The sequence below is a fragment of the Peromyscus leucopus genome, chromosome 12, assembly GCF_004664715.2.
Source record: "Peromyscus leucopus breed LL Stock chromosome 12, UCI_PerLeu_2.1, whole genome shotgun sequence".
In the NCBI taxonomy this organism is placed as follows: Eukaryota; Metazoa; Chordata; class Mammalia; order Rodentia; family Cricetidae; genus Peromyscus; species Peromyscus leucopus.
This window is the reverse complement of record NC_051073.1, coordinates 60,828,173-60,848,503: the sequence shown is the minus strand read 5'-3', so window position 1 is coordinate 60,848,503 and position 20,331 is coordinate 60,828,173. Positions and strand designations below refer to the sequence as shown.

Here is a 20,331-nt window from a genome sequence, read left to right as displayed (position 1 = left end):
GAGTGCTGTGGACTTAAGACAGAGAAGGTAGGGAACAGAAGGGACAGTGCTCTTGGAGAGGTATTCAGGATGTCAGGTAGACAGCATGGTGGGTCTACTACGGTATCAAAGGAGACAGGGAGGGACCCACCCTGGAAGCACCATGTAACCCAGGGTATCCTATGTGTCGCTGTCTTTATGATGACCCCCTGGCTTTCCAAAATTAGGTATAAACCAGCCCTCAAATGAGGGCTCCAGAAGGAAGGACGTAATGGCGGTGGAAAGCACACCAACTTCTTGCTGCCAGCCAGTCAGCCGCATGCCGGGCACCTTCACATCTGAACCCTCGTGGACACAGACAGGGCTCCCTGATAGCCACAGTTGCTGAAGGAAGCTGGACTGATGCCACTTAACACTCCAACACACACATACACACACACACACACCATCCTTCTGCACTGGACAACTTGGGGAGCAGGCAGGATAGGTGGGTCAGGGGGTGTTTTTAGGATATTATTTTGGGAGTGACAGGTAAAGAGAAAACATGTTCATTGGCTGGACTGGGAGTTACCCAGACCCTGATGTAGAAACCCGAAGCAACCAGACTCCCTAATCAATCCAGGGACCCTGATGGAGGTGAGGCATGGCTTCAGGAGGCCAGAGCTGCAGTGCCCAGGATTATGGGGAGTGCCATGCTGGTGGGCAGTGACCTTGCCCTTGAACTCCACCTCGGGCCGTCTTATATAGCCTCAGAACCCTCCCGCTGTTACAGACAATCAGAAGCGGGGAATCGCCGAAAATCCAAAGGAAGGGTCCGGGCCACCCAGGGCTTCCAGACAGGAAGCTACTCCCACTCCAGGCCCAGTAGTCTTATCCAAGAGGGTGGAGGAGGGGAAGGATAGTTCACAGAAGCTAGGCCTGAGAGTAGAGGACGGGGGTGAAGAGGTGAAGGAGAGGAGGAAAAGGAAGCGGGAGAGGAGGGTGGCGATGCCCCAAGCCAAAGTCCTCTGTGGGGTCCTCGGGTGCTGTGAGTTCTAAGCAAGGGTAGGTAGCTCTCTCTACTTAAGGGGGAAATGTGTGGTGGGGAGTGAGTTTGGAAGCATTCAAGGGCAGGTGGGAGCAGTAGAGGTCTTAGGAGGTCACGTCAGTGAGTAGTGGGCATTAAGGGTCTTACTAAAAGCAATGCCAATGAACCCTCACTCCGCAAGGCACAGCCTGTGTTGACCGACTTACCCTTCTACCATCGCGCTTGTCCTGGCGACTTCCATCTTCGGCTTTGTCTTGGTCCTTGGTTCCATCTAGTTTCAGCCCATCCCTCACTCCATTCACCCACAGACGCCTGTATCCCTACAGTGTGGCCGAGGGCTGCCCCAGGGCACTGGGGATACCGTGGGAGACTGAAGAGGAGGGCTTCCCACCAGCCCAGGGGCTTCCCTGTGACAGAGGCATCTTTCAGATCCCTGACCTGACAGCATGCTACCCAGTTTCACCAGGCCCCCCACCTTGCTGCTCCATTCCAGCTAAGTCTTAGGTCCCGCTCCCCTCTCCCCCCCCCACTCCCCCACCCGCTCTGACTTTGAAGTCCTCTCCATCCCTGCCCCTACTCCTAATTTGTTCTAGGGAACGGAGTTATTAGCAAAACAGCTGTGGCCGAGGCTCCTTGCCAATCAGCTCCTTGCACCCAAGGGCAGGCAGTTGGAACGACACAGCTAGACTGAGGCTCGCTCTGCAGGGCTCCCAGAAGCCGTGTCCAGAGCCAGGTTGCCCTCTAGTGTTTACTGAACACATTGCAGTCCTCTGCACAGAAAGCGACAGAGTTCTGTCATGGAGACTTGATGGGATCTGCTTTGTGAGGGGTCCCGGAGCTTTGCTGGTCTTCTCCTAACGCCATCACAGGGTAATGGCGCTCATCTGTTTACAGGAGTATCTCAGAACCCTCATCCAAACAGCCCTCCCACCGAGCTCTTGGGTCTACGGCTCATTCTAAACACGGTTTTTAAAAATTGTGTGTATGGGTGTTTTGCCTCTGTGTAGGTCTGCCCCACGTGTATGCCTGGTGTCTGAGGAGGTCAGGAGAGGGCATCAGATCCCCTGGAACTGGAGTTACAGGCAGTTGTTAGCCACCATGTGGGTGCTGGGAATGATCCTGGGTCCTCTGGAAAAACAGCCAGTGCTTTTAATCCCTGTGCGGTCTTTCCAGCCCACTAAATGGATGCTTTAAAAAAAAAGATTTGAAGTTGAAGTCCTTTCTTTTGTAATTTTATCTCCTTCCTTCATGGAAAGAGGTAAACCAAAGGCTCATCTCCTTTGATGGCTACCACTGTTTACAGTCCAGGAGCTCAGCTCACTGAACCATGGTTTCCCTCGACTCTTCTCCTCCTCTCCACTCAGCTCATCTTGCCACACAGCTAGAAAGGAGGCAAGATGAGAAGGCAGACAGACCCCAGCATCCCGGGATCCCAAGGAGGACTCTCAGAGGAAGGCTAACCTGAGCAATGCAGAGGGCAGCTTGAATCTCCGGAAGAGGGGTCGGTCCCCATTGATCCCCAACTACAGTAGACAAGCTGTGAGGTGCTCCCGCAGGCGGGCAGGCCAGGAAGCCAACCCTGGGATTGGAGGCAGGGTAATGGGAAGAGGCCAAGTCCAGTACCAAGTCCCTCTCCAAGGCTGGCTGAGAAAAGCCTGTGCTAGGTGGCTGGGAAGGCTTCGGAGTAGCTCATGGCACAAGTCACTCTGTCACAAGCGGAACATAAACCACTTCTGCCGACTCCAGGCCAAGAAAGCCTGCCTTGGCTTTCCAGCACTTTGCTGCTTAGAACGCTCTGCTTCCACACCAGCACAAGATAGCAGGAGATAAAGAAATGAAGGGTAATCATCAGGTTAAATTAGAACCACTCCTCCAGACCAGACAACGCAGGTCAGGACCATGGACTTCCCAGTAAGAAGTGCTGTTTCATTGACTGTAAGGCCAGGGCGGCGGGTGACTAGTGTCTACCAGATCGTCATGGACCATGGATAGACTTGAAGCCCATGTGAAATGTCATCACTGAACTAGTCCGAGCATCTGCTGACCCTCTTGTTCTAGTGCATGCTGGCATGGCTTCCATATTCCTCCAGTCCTCCTGTGTGAGGCATGACATGAATGACCACGCCCCCCCCACTTGCAGCGTTCGTAAGTGGTAAACACCCCTGCATGAGTTCCTTTTACCTCCATGTTTCCACCTTTTCTGACTGTCCTACCACAGCGGTCCTTCCTCCTCTCCACACTTGTCCAGCTCCATCATGGCCTCCTAGCTGCCCACAGCTAGTCCTGGGAACAGATGCCCAAAGCTCTACTAAGGGCCGCAGACACATCCACCTGTTGTCCCCGGTTCAGCGGCGTTCTGCTGGCCAGAGCCGCGGGTGGGAGAAGTGCATTCCTTAGAGGGACACCCAGGGCCAGGATGGGGCAGTCCTCCCTGAGCACTCACTTTGAAGGAGCACAGCTCCCGGGTCATCCCTGTCGTGGCTGAGCTGCGTAGTGCCAATCCTCAGTGCCAGCCGTATGGGTTCCAGAGAGCGATCCGTTAGCTCCCCTCCACCCCCGACGCTGTCCTCATCCGCCTTGCCCACTCCGCTTTCCCAGGGCTGTTCTCTGTGTTGTTCTTCCCAGGCCCCTTGTGTTTAGGTTTCCAAAACTAAACTTCGTCAGCAGCATTTTAAGAACTCTAAACAGACCGCAGCTTCTGGTTTTGTGCTCCCCAGCTCTCGGAACTCTTTTTTGGCAAGAGGTGCTTACCTTATGTGGGCCTGGGTTTGCCGCCTCCCTCCAGTCGTCTGTTTAGGTCCCCGTGCGTTCTGCCCTCGGTCGGTCGGAAGGATGCACTTGCCACCCGCAGGTCCAGCTGCACCTGCTCCCCGGCTCTCACCTCCACCACAGAGGAGGACCTTGAGAGCGCTGCTGAGCTCGGCATGCTGGTGCACAGCCCTCCCTACCCCCTACCCCCTGCCCCCCCACAGCTGCCCACACAGTTGCCCTCCCACAGTTGCCCCCACAGCTGCCCCCACAGCTGCCCCCACAGCTGCCTCCCACAGCTGCCCCACACTGCCCTCCCCAGCCCCCACAGCTGCCCCCACAGCTGCCCCCACAGCTGCCCCCCACAGCTGCCTCCCACAGCTGCCCCACAGCTGCCCCCCTCAGCTGCCCCCACAGCTGCCCCACACTGCCCCACAGCTGCCCCCCATAGCTGCCCCCCACAGCTGTCCCCCCCACAGCTGCCCCCCCCCAGCCTTCCTCTGGTGGCGGCTTCAGCAAGTCAGCTTTTCCTCCCGTTCTACACTCTAACACACTTCCACACTCTAACACACTTCCACACTCTAACACACTTCCACACTCTCTCACACACACGCCTAACTGACACTTATGCACCGACACTATTGCACCATCCATACACACGTTTGCCCGTGCCACACTATCCCTCACACACACATACCAATGCACTCGGCAAATGCACATGCTCATGCTGTCCCTCACAGGTATATTTCACACTTTTACACCAACACTGTCCCACACACCTACATGTTCACTCGCATGTGTGTTCACTCTTATATATATATTACTGTACTAGCCACACTCACATACCTCCACACTGTGCCACATGCATGTAATTACACTTCTACACTAACTTACATACAGCCAGACACATCACCCTACACTTACGTAGTCATATGCTTCCATGCTGTCTTTCACACACTTCTATGCCATCCCACATACACAGTCACACTCCTCCACACCATCACACACACACACACACACACACACACACACACAGGCTATCCTATACATATACATTCACACAAGTCTCTGCTATCCCATACATATATCCTCATCTATCTCCACACTTACACCTACATGCTGCCCCACACACATACACTCACACCATTCCATAATACTCCCACACACATTATCATACACTTCAAAACTATTCTATACACATATACTCTCCCACACTTGTCCACCATCCCGTGCACACACACACTCTCAACAGACAATCACGTTCACACACTTACAAATAACCCACACACAGATATTGATGTCACACATTTCCTCACTATCCCATGCGTGCATATTCACACACGCTCTCACACATCCATACTAGCCTCTTACCCATACTCACATACTTCGACACTGTTCCACACGCACACTCCCATACTGTCCCACATATTCATAGCACACGCCACACATCCTTCTGACACAGTCACACTCATACACACTTCCTTGCTATCCCCTGGACACTGCTCCCCCCCCCACATGCACTCATACTCTCATGTATTTTCACACTAACATCATTGTAACTCACATATTTACACACTATCCTCCACACTCACACATACTCCCTAATACACTCGCACACACTCACACATTTCCATTTCAGTGACCTTTGTCATCACTTTGCCATGTCCTTGCTCACTCTGTTCCCTCAGGACACCTCCCTTCATCCATCCATCCACCCATCCGTCACGGCCCCCACGATGGCTGAGGGAGAACAAAGCATTATACAACATGGCATATCGTGCTAGTCGGGCCACTGAAAGTCACCTGTACAGCTCCTTCCTTTTACAGACAAGGAGACCGAGGTCCAGAAAGGGAAAGACACTCATCTGAGATCAGGACGTTCTATGTATGTCAGAGCCAAAGACACCCTGGGGCTCTGAAGTAGACAAGGTCTGGGGTCACCTACCCTGTCTCTTCCCCTGGCCCTCGCTCCTGGCATGTGCATGGGAGCAGCTGGTGTGGGCCACTCATGGACCCTTGCTAGCTTCATGTGTGTGCCGTCCGTCACCCTCCCTGTACCCCATCTGCTCCCGGGAGGCCACTCAAGGGCTTCTTCTGAGAGCAACTGCAGGCTTTATCACTGTCCTCATGTCCCCTTCCACACTGTGCATTCCTGCCACAGTGGTATATGCATCCTTACATGACCTGGGCAATCGATGCTTACTTCGGGTTTCTGTGGTTTTTGCCTACACAAGTAAATGATAAGCTTCGGGAAGGGAGGGGAAACTATGCCTTGTGTGTGTGTGTGTGTGTGTGTGTGTGTGTGTGTGTGTGTGTGTTATGGTATGTGCCCACATGACTGGCAAGATGCTTGCTATACTGCTAAAATTCAATAACAAATGTTCGACAAATGTATAAACAGATTTAACAATGAAAGTAATTATAGGCTGCTCGCTTTCAAGCCATGGGAAAATGGGACCGTCGAAGTTGTGTGTAGGCTCTGAAATACCAAAAGGACTAGAAGGCATGTGGAAGGGGAGATGTCTGGGGGTCCCTGGGTGAGAGGAGGGGATGATGGTTAGCCATGGTGGAGGAGTGAGGCTGGGAGGGGGAGGCCATAGCTCGCCAGTCTGCATCTGGCTCTTCTTACAGTCGGGACTGGCCCACTTCAGGGGATGCTCATGTGATCCAGGTGTGCTGGCACCTGGAGAAGCCGCAGCATGCCTTGCTCTAGGCGGCCTTCAGTACTGATCGCCATGTCCTTTCTGTCCCCCCCCCCTTGTCTCCCCCAGAGCCAAAGGATGAAGTGGAAGTGTCAGATGATGGTGAGTGAGGCCAGCTGCCTTCGGGGACAGGCTCTTGGGATGGAGGGGCTGAGAAGGGGCAACCCGATTGATGGCTCACGCTCACCCTGACCTGTGCCCTGCAGACGAAAAGGAACCCGAGGTCGATTATCGGACAGTGACGGTTAACACTGAACAGAAAGTCTCTGATGTGTATGACATTGAAGAGCGACTGGGATCGTAAGTGGAGTTCCAAACGGCCTCTGGGGCCCCAGGGTGAGGGCGGAGCAGGACCCACAGCTCACCCCAGAGGCCCCTTCCTGTGCCGTCCTAAACACGGCTTCCTCCCAAGCCGAGAGCCTACAGACTGGGAGGGAATGACCCACAAACACACCCCTCACCGGGGGCCTTCTCTGGAGCTGCTCCTGAGGTTCTGTACAGGCTCAGCTCTGTAGGAGCCGTAGGCCGGGCTTTCTGTGCTTCTGCTCCCAGCACAGCACTCAAGCAGAGGGACCAGATCTGATTCCTCTTTAGCCTCCCTTGCACTGGGTCTGAAGTAGCCGGGCCTGGTGAGCACCTTCTCTACGGCAGTGCCAGCTTTGGGGTTGAACGAGCATGCCCAGGGAGCCTCACAGTTCCTAGAAGAACTTGCCCTGCGCGGCCGTGGACTGCTCCTCCGTCCCTAGGACATAAAGGACACCAGTGCCCAGACACCAACAAGCTATGCATCTCTCCCCAACTCTCAGTCTCTGGGGAAGCAGAAGAAAATGAATGGTGGGGAGCAGTGGGGGGGCATGTAGCTGAGTTGGTAGAGTGTTTGCCTAATGGGCACAAGGAACTGGATTCCACCGCCAGCACCACACAAACCAGATGTGATGGTGCACATCCCAGCGCTCAGGAAGTGAAGACAGGAGGATGAGACGTTCTAAGTCAAGGTCGTCATTAGGGACATAGTGAGTTTGAGGATACTCTGGGACTATAGTATTTGATTTTTTTTTTTTGTTTAAGCAGTAAAAAAAGAAACACAAGAATATGCACAACTGTATGGCGTGCAGCTTCTTGCTCACTGTTCTTATAACTTAAATTATCCTTTCCATAATTATCCTTGCACGTAGCTGGTGCTTACGCATCTTCACATGTTGCTGATCATGCAGCAGCTGCAGTGTCTCTCCCCCCCTTCCGCTTCCCATCTCCTCTTCCCCCCTACTTCCTGCCTGCCACCTACTTCCTGCCTGCCACTGGCCAATCAGTGTTTATATGACCAATCAGAAAAATACAGACCATTCCACAGCAGGGAACCACAATGTAGGCCTCTTATCAGCTCTGGAGAGGAAGTCATCCTGTTGGAATAAGAAGAGCTCCCTGCTTCCGGTGGGGGAAGCCACTCCATCCTCCACTGCCAGGGCATCTGTGCTAGAGTGGAATGGAAGAAGAAGAGCCATTCAGTAGTTCTGTATTTGGAAAGGAAGACCTCAGCCTGTCTCCAGGGGTCCCTCCCAGGGAAGGGAAGAAGTCTACCCTTAAGGTTAAGTAGGATGTTCTTCATTGGTCAAGAGTATTTTAGCTCTGTGAGCCACATACCTGGGTCACGACTACTCAGCTATATAGCCGTGGACAATACGTAAGTGAGCAGGTGTGTGGTTGTGTTCCAGCAAGCCTCTACTATAAAAAGAGTGAGGCCAGATCTGCCTCATGGCTGTAGTTTGCCACCCCCAGCTTTATAGAGAGCTCAGCTCAGCCTGGCTTTTCTCTTCTCTCTCACTGACAGTGGGAAGTTTGGACAAGTCTTCCGACTTGTGGAAAAGAAAACCAGAAAAATCTGGGCCGGGAAGTTCTTCAAGGCCTATTCCGCCAAGGAGAAAGAGAACATCCGCCAGGAGATCAGCATCATGAACTGCCTCCACCACCCCAAGCTGGTCCAGTGTGTGGATGCCTTCGAAGAAAAGGCCAACATCGTCATGGTCCTGGAGATGTGAGTGGCACTGTGGCCTGAGATCCCCCCTCCCCCACCCCATCCCCACACCCCCACCTGCTGTCCCCACCCAGCCACCTCCACCACACAACACGGTATGACGGGCAAGATACTCACCAGCACCGTGACCAGGGCTGACCAGTGGGAACCAGAACGGGCCCCAACTCACTCAGCAGCAGCAGCCTGCCAACAGCCTGGGGACCACTCTAACCTTTTCCTCTTCGTCTCCTTGGGATAGAGCTCAGCTCTCACAGGTTCCTTGCTTCTACCGGGGCCTTCTCGCCTGAAGGTAGCGTCAGGTAGGAAAGGAAGCAACAGGGGAGCTTCCTGCCTTCCTGGCAGAAGAGAAGGGACCCCAGATTTGGGAGCTCGGAATTCTGGAGTGGGCCCTCTCTCCAGCCCTTTGCTGCTTCTTACCGACACCATTCCTCCCTAGCCAAACTTGTTTTCTCTGCTGGGTTATACAGAGGCTGGGGTGGATCAGATGACCTGCAGGCAAGGCTTTCCCAGAATCCCTCGTCTCCTCTATACCCCAGACTCTACCTCCCTCATATGCACACACACACATCATTAAGCCAGGTGCCCTTCACAGGCACCTGCATTTTTCATGGGTTTCCTTTGCTGAACCGTATTTCTTTCATCACATTAAAAATGTAAGGGAATACACAATGGAGTCTTCTTCCCATCTGTTCACTCACCTTCCTAGTTTCTACACCACCGGAGGTAAGCAGTTTTATTGGGTTTTGTTGTATTCTTCCAAAGTTCTTTATGAAAATGCAAACATAATCTAACAAGTGCATTTTTACCGTCCTGCCTTTTATCACAAGGTGTGACTTGAACTCACTGTTTTCAGTAAACTACTACCATAGCAAGCCCTGTGTTCTCCCAGCTCTGAGGGACCTCACAGTACACACACGCCACATCACAGTGCGTGCGTGCGTTTGAGCCAAGTGCTTTCGATAAGAGATCAGGAGGTTTCCTGACTTTTTTTTGCTTTTGCAGACATTGCTTGCACACATGTGTTTTCCCTGACACCTGCGCGTACCCATAGCTTGCATCCCAGAAGTGAAGCTGTGCAGGTGACAGGGCATGGTCACTCGAGAGTTTTCAGGGTGTCTTAGAATTGCACTGAGCACCCTGAACTTTGGCATCAGATCTTTGGGAAGATGAGCTGTCCACTCTGGCAGGCATTCTTTCCCGGGAAGGACCAGGCCTGGGAATGGGATGAGCTTCTTTTCTCCCCTCATCACAGTGACATTCGGCATGCTCCTCTCAAAAAGTGCTCTTAGGACAGAAAAAAAAAAAAAAAAAAAAAGTTAATAGTGCAGACCTGCATCGGATAACCCTCACTCAGATCCCAGCCCCCTCTCATGATTTGACCTTGGATAAGTTACTTAGCTCTGCCCATCCTTAGTGTTATGGTTTGTAGAACCTGTTGCTCCCTCATGAATGCTGTGGCATTAGTAGAGCTTGTGAGTGGGGCTCAGCGCTTGGCCATAGGCAGCTATTAGAAGAAAGATAAGTTGGCTTTTTCAGTATTCTGGTCTGTATTCCACTTAAAAGTAACCTGAGAGCATTTTTAACATTCAAGCAGATGCTGTGGAACATCTAATATTTCTTTCTAATGCTCAGGAAGCCTGCTTTCAAGCTCTGTTACTATTGAAATGTGATTTTTTTTTTAATTGTTGGTACTACCAGCCAAAAGGTATTTAGATTAAATAATCTCAAGGCTCCCCATTTGGCTTTGAAATTCTGCTTTCTGTGGAATCATAAAAGACTCAGAGAACATTTTCATTAGTATCTTACGGTCAACTTTACCGCCACCCCCTTTTAGGAATGTTGAGTCCCCGTCTGTGACCCTGTCACAGCTTTTAATCTCTTTGCGGGCTGAGATTTCACATTTGTTCTAGAACGGGCTTGCTTGGTCCAAGCAGTGTGGGTATGTGAAGACGTGGAGAAATGCTTTATCTTTAGAAGTTAAGCCTTGAGCAAGTTCGTGAGGGGGGCAGGAGGCAGGCGAGCCTGGGTAAGGCCAAGCAGCGGCACCAGTGGGCAGAATACCATACTTAGCTTGGAATTGGGACTTGGCAAGCTGGGTGGAAAAAGCAGAGCAATGTAAGGAGGGTTCAGCTGGTCTGGCTTTCATCCCCGCACCCCACTCCTCCCCCATGGACAGAGCGAGTCTCACAGGCACAGATGCCAGAGTAGCCTCTATTGAGGGTTAGGGGCTGGCCCTTTGATAGGAACTCAATCAGGGCTCATTCCCCCGCCCCTGTTCACTAACCTAGTCCGACGCATGGCCACACACAGGGGAAAAGGTTGACAGCCTGCAGGGGATTTTATGTTCTTGCTTGATGGAGAAACTGAGAGAAATTAAATATATTCCAGAGTCCCTGCCTCAGATACGCGGGGAAATAAGGAAGAGCAGGTCTACAGCCCATCTGACTTTGTTTCTGGACAAGCCCCAGTTGTAGAGAACTAAGGGTCCCCCCGGCCACTGGCCTGGGCCTGGGCTTGCCATGTCCGAAGTGCTTGGGACTGGCCAAGTGGCGGTGGTGGTGGGACTCTGAGCCCTGAAGAGGACATGAAGTTTCAGGGGGGGGCTGATGTCATCTTTGTTCTGCTGTTAGTCAAGTTTATAAAAGAGCATCCAGCTGGCGGCCAAGAGCCAGGGAGTAGAGACTGGGTACCAAGTCCCTGGATAGCATTGTCCTCTCTGACTGCCAGGGAAGGCTTGCCCGGACCTAGAGCTCTGGAGATACGTTTGGTCCCCTGGGATGGGTAGTGTTGGTGATAGTAAGTATCCATTCATTTATTCACTCACTATCAGTTTATTAAGAACACTTTTCATCTGGCCCCATCCTGGCCCATGTCTATGGGTAGCAGCCTTTAGCAAACCAATATCTTCTCCTAGTCTTGACCATTTTGAAGAGAAACGTACAGAACTATGAAACTTGATTTTTAACTCCTTCCATACCAGGAAGTGACTGAAGAAATGATTTTAAAATATATTAGAACTGGGCAGCAGTGGTGCACACGTTTAATCCCAGCACCCAGGAGGCAGAGCCAAGTAGATCTCTGTGAGTTCAAGGCCAGCCTGGTCTACAGAGCAAGATCCAGGACAGGCACCAAAACTACACAGAGAAACCCCATCTCGAAAAACCAAAATATATATATTAGATATAGTTGAATAGGCTTGAGCCTGTGTGAACTAATACTGAGCTTCATGGCTCAGACATCTACACTTGCTGCTCCGAAGTCCCTGGGGATGTTGAACTAACGGCTGCTTTCTCAGAACAGTTTAAACTTAGAGGCAGACATCTGGGGGCACCTTTGTCTGTGCTAGATGCTGGCAGCTGCAGATGAGAGCCTGGAGATGAGCCAGGCTTCATGCAGCTGTGATGACCAGCGAGCGAGACAGACCGACTTGATAGAAATAGCACAGGCATGGCATGGAGACCCTCAGGAGGAAGGGTCATTTGTGTAGGAACAGGGAAGGGTTTCTCCAGGAGCGAGTTTCAGTTCCTCACAGGAACCATAGCAGAGCAAACCGGCATGTTCCAGACAAGTCTGGTGAACCGGGGACTTCTAAACTATGGAGCCTCAGATTCATCACAAGACTTTACAAAGTCAAATCCCTGGGGGAGGATGCTGTGAGTCTGTAATTTCCCTTTTTTATATATGATTTTTAAATGATGCATTAATTTTATTTTATATGCATTGATGTTTTGCCTGCATCTGTGTGTGAGGATGTTGGATCCCCTGTTACCGGAGTTACTGAAAGTTGTGAGCTGTCCTGTGGGTGCTGGGAATTGAACCTAGGTCCTCTGGAAGAGAAGCCAGTGCTCTTAACCCCTAAGCCATCCCTCCAGCCCCAAGAATCTATATTTTCAACATAAACCCAAATGATTTTTTTTAAAAATGAAAAAAGATATTTAACATGTTGGTACCCTTCTGGGTACTTTGCCTATGGTGTTAACTCAGTCCGTTTTTGGAGCAAACCTGTGAGGTGGTGATATCTTTCTCTATATCTTACAGATAAAGAAATTGAGACTGTGGCCTAACAATAGAGTTTGTCTTAGAGCAGTGATTCTCAACCTTCCCAACACTGTGACCCTTTAATACAGTTCCTCATGTTGTGGTGACCCCCAACCATAAAATTATTTCGTTGCTACTTCATAACTGTAATTCTGCTACTGTTGTGAATCATAATGCAAATATCTGGTACTCAGGATATCTGATATGTGACCCCTATGAAAGGTCATTTGACCCCCAAAGGGGTTGCCACCCACAGGTTCAAAAACACTGTCTTCGAGCCTTCCTGGATATCAGTAGAAATGAAGGCTTCGGGACAAGAGGCGCCACCTGCTGGCTATGAAGGGTCTTTCTCCTCTGGGTAGTTCTAAAGCGTCTCCTCTAGCTCCTTCTAGTGGCCAGGAAGACTCACTGACCTTTCCCCGACTCAGCTCTTCCAGAGGATCATAGGATGATGGAGGTATACAGGCTCTGCTGTCTGCTGTCTGTCTCTCCTGCAAGGGTCAGCGACAAGGAACTACCTGGCCCAGAGTCAGCTTGTAAAACTCCGAGATTGGATCCACACCTGTCACTGTGCATTCATGATGACTCCTTTTAGGAGAAGTACCACCTCTTGTACTAACAGTAGCAGAAGTGGACCAACAGGCCACGGTTGAAAACTGAGTTTCCTGATACCTGGATGTTACGATAGGTAACCATAGGTTACCGAGGGTCAGCTTTAAACTCTCTGAGCAGTGAGCAGGGAAGAGGGCTTCAAGGTCTGCGATGGGGGTTCAGAGAAGACTGTACACCTCGACATCAGGGCTGTGCATTCGCAGGGGGCCACATGCTGGCCACCTGAAGTTGGCAGTGGATGCCCAGATGTGGGTTCTGGAAGTAGAGTGGATTACACGTGCCCGGACAGAAAGTCTACCAGGTAGAAGCAACAAGTTAGCTTCAGTGGGAGAGAGCAAACTCTCAGATCTATTACAGCTACTACTGGAATAGGCTACGTCCAACTAATTCCAGAAAATTTGCTGAGGTTTCTCATTATCAAAGATTGTTTTCTGTTCCTAGCTATGCACATATATTCTTATATTCTGTAAAAAAAAAAAAGTGAATATTTGAAATGTTAGTTCCCTGTACCTAGAAGGCATCGCTTGGGTCTATGAGAGAAAAAGACTGCTAGGGATCACCCTTCTAAATAAGGCAATCTTGTCCTTATTTCTCAGTTCATGCTTGGCCTGAGGGCTTCCCAGATTCTGATGCTTCCCTGAGCCCTCCAGTAGCCTAGCCTAGCAGGTATATGTGTAGAAGAATGAATGGGGCTTGGAAAGCTGCAGAAACTTGGCATGTACACAAGCATGTGCACACACAGACACCCTAGTCTACCTTGGCAGGATGCCCTGCCATTCTGGTCCCTAGAATCCTATGATGTGATCGCAGCATCTCTCCTGCCTCCTCCTGTCCCCACAGCGTATCAGGCGGTGAGCTGTTTGAGCGCATCATCGACGAGGACTTCGAGCTGACGGAGCGAGAGTGCATCAAGTACATGAAGCAGATTTCGGAAGGGGTGGAGTACATCCACAAGCAGGGCATTGTGCATCTGGACCTCAAGCCCGAGAACATCATGTGTGTCAACAAGACCGGCACCAGGATCAAGCTCATTGACTTCGGGCTGGCACGAAGACTAGGTAAGGCCATCTATCTGTCACGGTGGCAGTGTGTGTGTGTGTGTGTGTGTGTGTGTGTGTGTGTGTGTGTGTTCTACACACTGCATGTTGGAAATGTACAGCGTTGGAGCCAAAGTCAGAGACCAGGAAGACTTCAAACCCAGCCCCTGCCACTTGCTGCTCTATCACCCCCAGCCTGAAATTCTGTTTCCGTAAAGTAAACAGGACCTGCCCCATAGAGTTGCCAGGCTGCTGATGCACAAGAGCCATAGTCCTTACGTAGTAAGCACCTTGGCGGTAACTACGTATTTGATGATGGTGATAATGCTGTTGCTGCTGCTGCTGCTGGTGATGGGGATGGTGGTGGGGATGATGATGATGATGATGATGACGACGACGACGACGACAATGACAATGACAATGATTCATTTTGGTGATGATGGCTTCTCACATCTGCATTATGTTACACTTTGCAGAGTACTGTCACATTAAAAGAGAATGTATTAGCCTCATTCATTCCTACCTGGGGGAAGGACATATTTGCAGAGATCAAGGTTCTCCAAAGCTTTGCCCAGCAGGTTCCAGTGAAGTGCTGAGGCTGGCATAGGAACCCTGGACCCAGCTGAGCATGCCCTGGGGCCCCTCTGCTATCAGTACCTCGCTGTTTCACCCCAACTTCAGCAGGAAGAAGGTGTGGGGGAGTGGTCAGAACCTCTCTCCAGGCACTGAAGTCTCTATGGTCAGCAACTGTGCCTCCTGTACCCTGTCCCCCATATCCACTCTGCCTCTGTGGCTCTCGGATGTCTGCCATTGAGCAGCATCCTTCTCCCCTCCTGGACACTTCTGTGAATACAGAGCCATAGGGCTGGAGTGAGGTGGTCTTTATTTCATCGCCCTGTGAGAAGAGGAAAATAGTTAAGCAAGCTAATGCCACCTGGTAAACCTCCCAGGACTTCCAGGGTTGTGTTGGTCATCCAGAGCACAGTGAGGCCAGAGCCCTCTCTGGTACTGAGCAGACCTGCCTGTCCTACTCTCCTCTGCCACCGGGATGGGTAGGATGGTGGCCAGTACACAGGACATTCCTTTGGACAGTAACCACCAATAAATGGAGCAAGTAGGGAAGCACTGGCCTCAGGAGCTGGCAGGGACAGAGCCCAAGGAACACAGTGCTCCAGTTCCTTGGTAGCGGGACACCGCTGAGAACTGTGGTATCTGAGGACCAAAGAACAGGGAAGCAGTTAAAATGCAGCCAAGGGAATTAGGTGTGAGCTGGAGTGGAAAATTCAGGCTGTGAAAGCTGGTAAGGCCTTTATTTGGACGACTGGACATGGGTCCCGATGCGTTGAACCGGACCAGATGTGGCTCCCAAGCCAAAGCTCTACCACTGCTGACATCTCCAATCCGGAGATGGATTCTGGTCCCCCCCATAGGCACCTCTGCTCCTTTATGGCCAAGATGTACCACTTTGGAGGTTAGGCCTCTCCAACTCTGGTCCAAGCAGCTGGAGAGAGGAGACATAAGAGGTTTAGAGTAAACAGGAGAGGCAGTGGATGGGGAGTGCGGGGAACCTGGACCAGCAATCAGACCACCTGGGTCCACGTCCTAACCATCTCTAGTGAGCTGGCTGGGGGAATCACTTCCCTTCCCTGCACCTTTTGTCCTAAGTAGCGTGGGAATCGTCCCTATGCCCTAGCATTAATGAGAATGTTAAGCTTTTTAAGGACAAAAGAATTATCCGATGTAAAGAGAAATCCTTTTGAAGCTGGTAACAAAGTACATCAGACAGAGTGAATGTTAGCATCACAGTCTATTGGAGATTATTGGACATAAGTCACAATCTCCACCTCAGGGGACTGACTAGCTTGCTAGAGACACAGGCTTATGAAAGGACCACTCAGGGACAGGTACTCTACTGTCCTCTTTTACTATCCTAAACAACTCACGACATTAAGGGGAGCATACTGCTTGTTGGTTTTCCTGGTGGGTGGGTGTGTTGACGGGAGGCCAGTTGCCTGTGTGTGGAGCACACCTGAAAGTGAAGCCCTGTCTGTGCCCATGACACAGACGAGGGCAGGGCCTACCCCAGGCTAGCTCTGGGACATCTGTCAATTGACCCCTCTCCGTTCTGGTTTCAGAGAATGCCGGGTCTCTGAAGGTCCTCTTTGGGACCCCAGAGTTTGTGGCTCCCGAAGTGATCAACTACGAACCCATCGGCTATGCCACAGACATGTGGAGCATCGGGGTCATCTGCTACATCCTGTGAGTCCCAAGATTCTTGGTGGGGAGGGGAGACACTCCCACAAGAGGGCCCCCCAAGTTGCCATGTTACAGTGAGGGAGAGACAAGGGCGGATCATTATGGGGACCACCCCCTCCAAGCAGAAGGGTGATAGGTTTCCATTCTTATCTCTGCCAGCCCACCCTGTTGCTGGGCTCCCAGTGAGTCCGTCGCCTGCATCACCCTTCTGTAGCCACATAGAATGCCACACATAAAGATCTCCATGCTGGGTATCTCACTGCCTCTAGCGCTGGCAGCCTGGGGGCTTTGGTCAGGCTTATGAGGTAACAGGAAGCCCAGGTGGGCATCTTCACTGTCTTCCGAGGGCAGAACCCCATCCTCCCAGGATGGACGCCACAGTCCTGGCTCATCTCTCACTCGGTATAGGTACTGATTAATAGGCATTCTTAATGGAAAGGCTTATATGGGAACAACAGACAACAGATCAATGCAGTAATTAGTTAGCAATGCTGGAGGGAAAGAGGAGAAGCCAGTGGTATACACCAGTGCTTGGCAACCCATAATATACCTCAGTCTCTATGGCAATGCCTCAAATTGCAAGCTTTGCCCCAGGACTGGGCGCCCCAAGAATTCCACACTTATAACAGGAGCCAGGCACCCATAGTGTTAGTCCAAAGTTACATTTGGAGTAACTAAGACCCACGTACTTTTGTTGGGTTGTGATGAAGCTTCAGATCATAGTCATTAGCCTTAGAAGTAGCCCTTGAACTTACGTGGCCACATGCAGTCGGGGGATAATCTCCCTAAAGCTGTGGCACATGTGTAACTGCTAAAAACTATTGTTGTCAGGGTTAGGGTGCAGCTCAGCCCGTAGGGTGCTTTTCCAGTATGTATGAAGCGCTGGGTCCAGTCCTCATCAAAGCCTAAGAGCATCCAGATGTGGTGGCACACATTTACAGTCCCAGCACAAGAGAGATGGAGACAGGGGAATACGCAGTTTAAGGTTACCCTCAGCTACATGGCCAGCCTGGGCTACACGAGACCCTGTATCAAAAATACATACATATGTATATTGTCATTCAGACAAAGGGGAACATAAATATTTTCCACAGAAAGTTTGAGGAGGCTAGAGAGATGGCTCAGTGGTTAGGAAAATTTAGTCTTCTTGTAAAGGTTCAGTTTCCAGCACCCACATCAGGCAGCTCACAACTGTTCACCACTCCAGTTCCAGGAGATCCAAAGCCCTCTTTTGATACGTACTCTGATGAGCGCGTGCACACATAAGGTGCACACAAATTCATCAGATGCATATATACACACATTCTCTTCTCTCTCTCTCTCTCTCTCTCTCTCTCTCTCTCTCTCTCTCACACACACACACACACACACACACACACACACACACACTCACACACACACACACACACACACACAGCAATTTTTTTAAAAATGTTTAATTAAGGAGGTTCTCAAAGACTGCTCTCTAAGACATTTGGGGTCTTCAGCCCCCCAGGGTGAAAGGTTACTCTTGATGCCCAGTCGATTTAAGAAGGACTGTTAGAAAAGCTTTGGTGTGGCCAGCCTGGCTTTCCACATCCTCAGAGTTTTACCGTCACCGTGGCCTGTGAGGACAGCTTCCTTCAGTTAGACCTGTGCCATGGCATTTGTACCACAGAGGGCCACTGCCTCCCCTGCCTAAAGTCACCCTCCTTCAGGCCAGAGAAGAGCCCATGCATGTCCCTGCCTCTCCCTGTGCCCTCTGGGAGGAGGCACTAGTGACTGAGGACACTGCACTGGATGCTTCTTCCCCCCCCCCTGTTCCCTGGTTAAGCGCAGAACAGAGACCCAGTAGCTTAGCCTGTCTCTTCCAGGGCTAGTGGGCCAGCCATAGCTCCTTTTGGTCTCTGTGCCCTAGTAAAACACCGGGCCCTGCAGAAGCCACGTTTTGTGAGCTCACTCCGGTCAGACCCTGCTGGTGCTATGGCTTAGCTGGGTCCCAATACTTGCAGCACTGCCTGCCGCAGGAGGCTTCCTCTTACTATGGCCTGGGGATCATCTGATCTGCTGGTTTTCACAAGAGCAGGTCTGATCTCAGTCCAAACATAGAGTGGGTCATGGCAGGGGTTTGATTGTATTGGACATCAAAGTGACTGAGGCCATGGAAGCTGCATGGCTGGCCACTTACCATGGTCTGGGCAGGTGACCAAGTGTTCCATTTTGCTCAGAACTAGTAGTTTCCTAGGGTACGGGACTTTGAGCATAAAAATGGGGATAGTCCCAGACAAACCAGGAGTTGCAGTGGTAACTGGAATGCTCAATGAACACATCCCTGTGTCTCACATTGAATCAAAACCAGAAACAACCAGAATCCTGCAGACCTCGGGTCCTCTCATGCTTACTGTTCCAGGGACCAATGTAATCTTTTTTTTTTTTTTTTTCTGAAATTAGGGGTCAGTTCTGTCTGTTCTTGGACTTCATGAAATGACCCAGAAAGAGGCGACTGGCTTCTTTACTCAACGCCATGAGACGGATTCATACTGTTACACACAGCTGTGGATGGCTCATTATCTAAGCTATGCAGCATGCCATTGTGTGAACATAATCCAGCGAATGATGGGGCCTTAGGTAGTGTCCAGTCTGTAGTGTTACAGGCTTCTGGCACACGTGTTTTTCGCATGTGTTTTTAGAGAGAATAACTCTGCATTTCCACTGGAAATGGAATCTGGAACTCGCCTTACTGGATCAGAGACACTGAGGTCGAGACATTTCTCTTACTTGGCCTTTCTGAGCTCACTGGAGTCCAGCTGTCACAGAATCGCTGCTCTTGAGTTTTAAAGCGGCCAAATTACACTGGTTTAAGTAAATTCTTTTACTCTCCCCCTCCATGGCTCACTAGATCACTCTTAAAGTGAAGAATAAGAAGTAAGCACAATTTTTTTAAAAATGGGGAAGATAACCTTGATGTACAGGAACCAGCCTGGTGTCAGGAGTAAGGAGAGGGATGGGAGGCAGGTAGCGAGTAGGCTCGACCCCCACTCGGTGTCCTGATGGCTGCTCCCATTGCTATGGCAGTTTTCTGGAGTGCTCCTTGAGGGCTGGTCCAAATCTGAGAGTTCCTCTCCAGCTCTAGGGAGCTCTCGGTAGAGCACATGATGCTAAAAAACGGAAGTGGGAGGGAGCCAGATGGTTGCCCTCGAGGCCCTGCTCTGCAGAGCCGGGGCTGCTGCTGGAAGCTGCTGGAAGAAGCTCTTAAGTGCCCTCCCTGTGGCATCTTCTGCCCGGCCTCATCCCTCTCTTTAGAGCTGGGTTGTCTATCTGACAGTTCAAACCTTGGCCTCTTCCACCTTTGTACAGAACGTCCTCCCGACCCCTCTCTAGGACCAGTGAACGCTATTGGATATCATTGGCCAGATAATGGTGGGTTTTTACAGTGTTCGCCACCCGTCGGGGCAGTACCTCCCGAGGTACAGTCAGCACCATCATCACATCAGTGTGGGTGGGGGGCAGGATCCGGCTGGCGTTAATGCCACCATGTCTGGAATTGCTTAATTCTCAATCTCCCTACAATCAGATCTGAGGCTGAGGCCTGTTCTTCTCTCGGGGTGGAATGTCAGGAGAGCAGAGAGCATGGAAATGTCTCTTGGACTACAGTTGCTCCTTTACTGTCTTTAAAGTCACAGACATGATCTGACTAAATGAGTGGCTGGTTAAGGGGGGTGGCCACATGCCTGCCCGCAGAACTACTGAGGGCTTCCGAAGGGCTTCGGCTTTATCCCATTTTAGCCTTAAGGATCCGCAGTGGACGATTTAAAACAGCTGGGCAGGTTCATGGGCAGAACCGAGGACTAAACTGGGGGTTTAGTCGTGTTTGCCAGAGTCGGGGTTTGGGGGTAACAAACTTGAAGGTAGTGGCTGGGA

At 51.1% G+C, this 20,331-nt stretch overlaps 1 protein-coding gene across 4 annotated transcripts in view; it reads left to right on the top strand.

Annotated features, from left to right (window-relative positions):
- Mylk (myosin light chain kinase) overlaps positions 1-20,331 on the top strand; it is a 182,268-nt gene that overhangs the window by 142,851 nt on the left and 19,086 nt on the right. For all 4 annotated transcript variants that reach the window (XM_037209783.1, XM_037209782.1, XM_028886325.2 and 1 more), the window contains 5 exons: positions 6,526-6,558; positions 6,663-6,756; positions 8,285-8,488; positions 13,979-14,196; positions 16,311-16,434. In XM_037209783.1, coding sequence (XP_037065678.1) covers positions 6,526-6,558; positions 6,663-6,756; positions 8,285-8,488; positions 13,979-14,196; positions 16,311-16,434 — 673 coding nt within the window. The remainder of the gene's footprint in view (positions 1-6,525; positions 6,559-6,662; positions 6,757-8,284; positions 8,489-13,978; positions 14,197-16,310; positions 16,435-20,331) is intronic.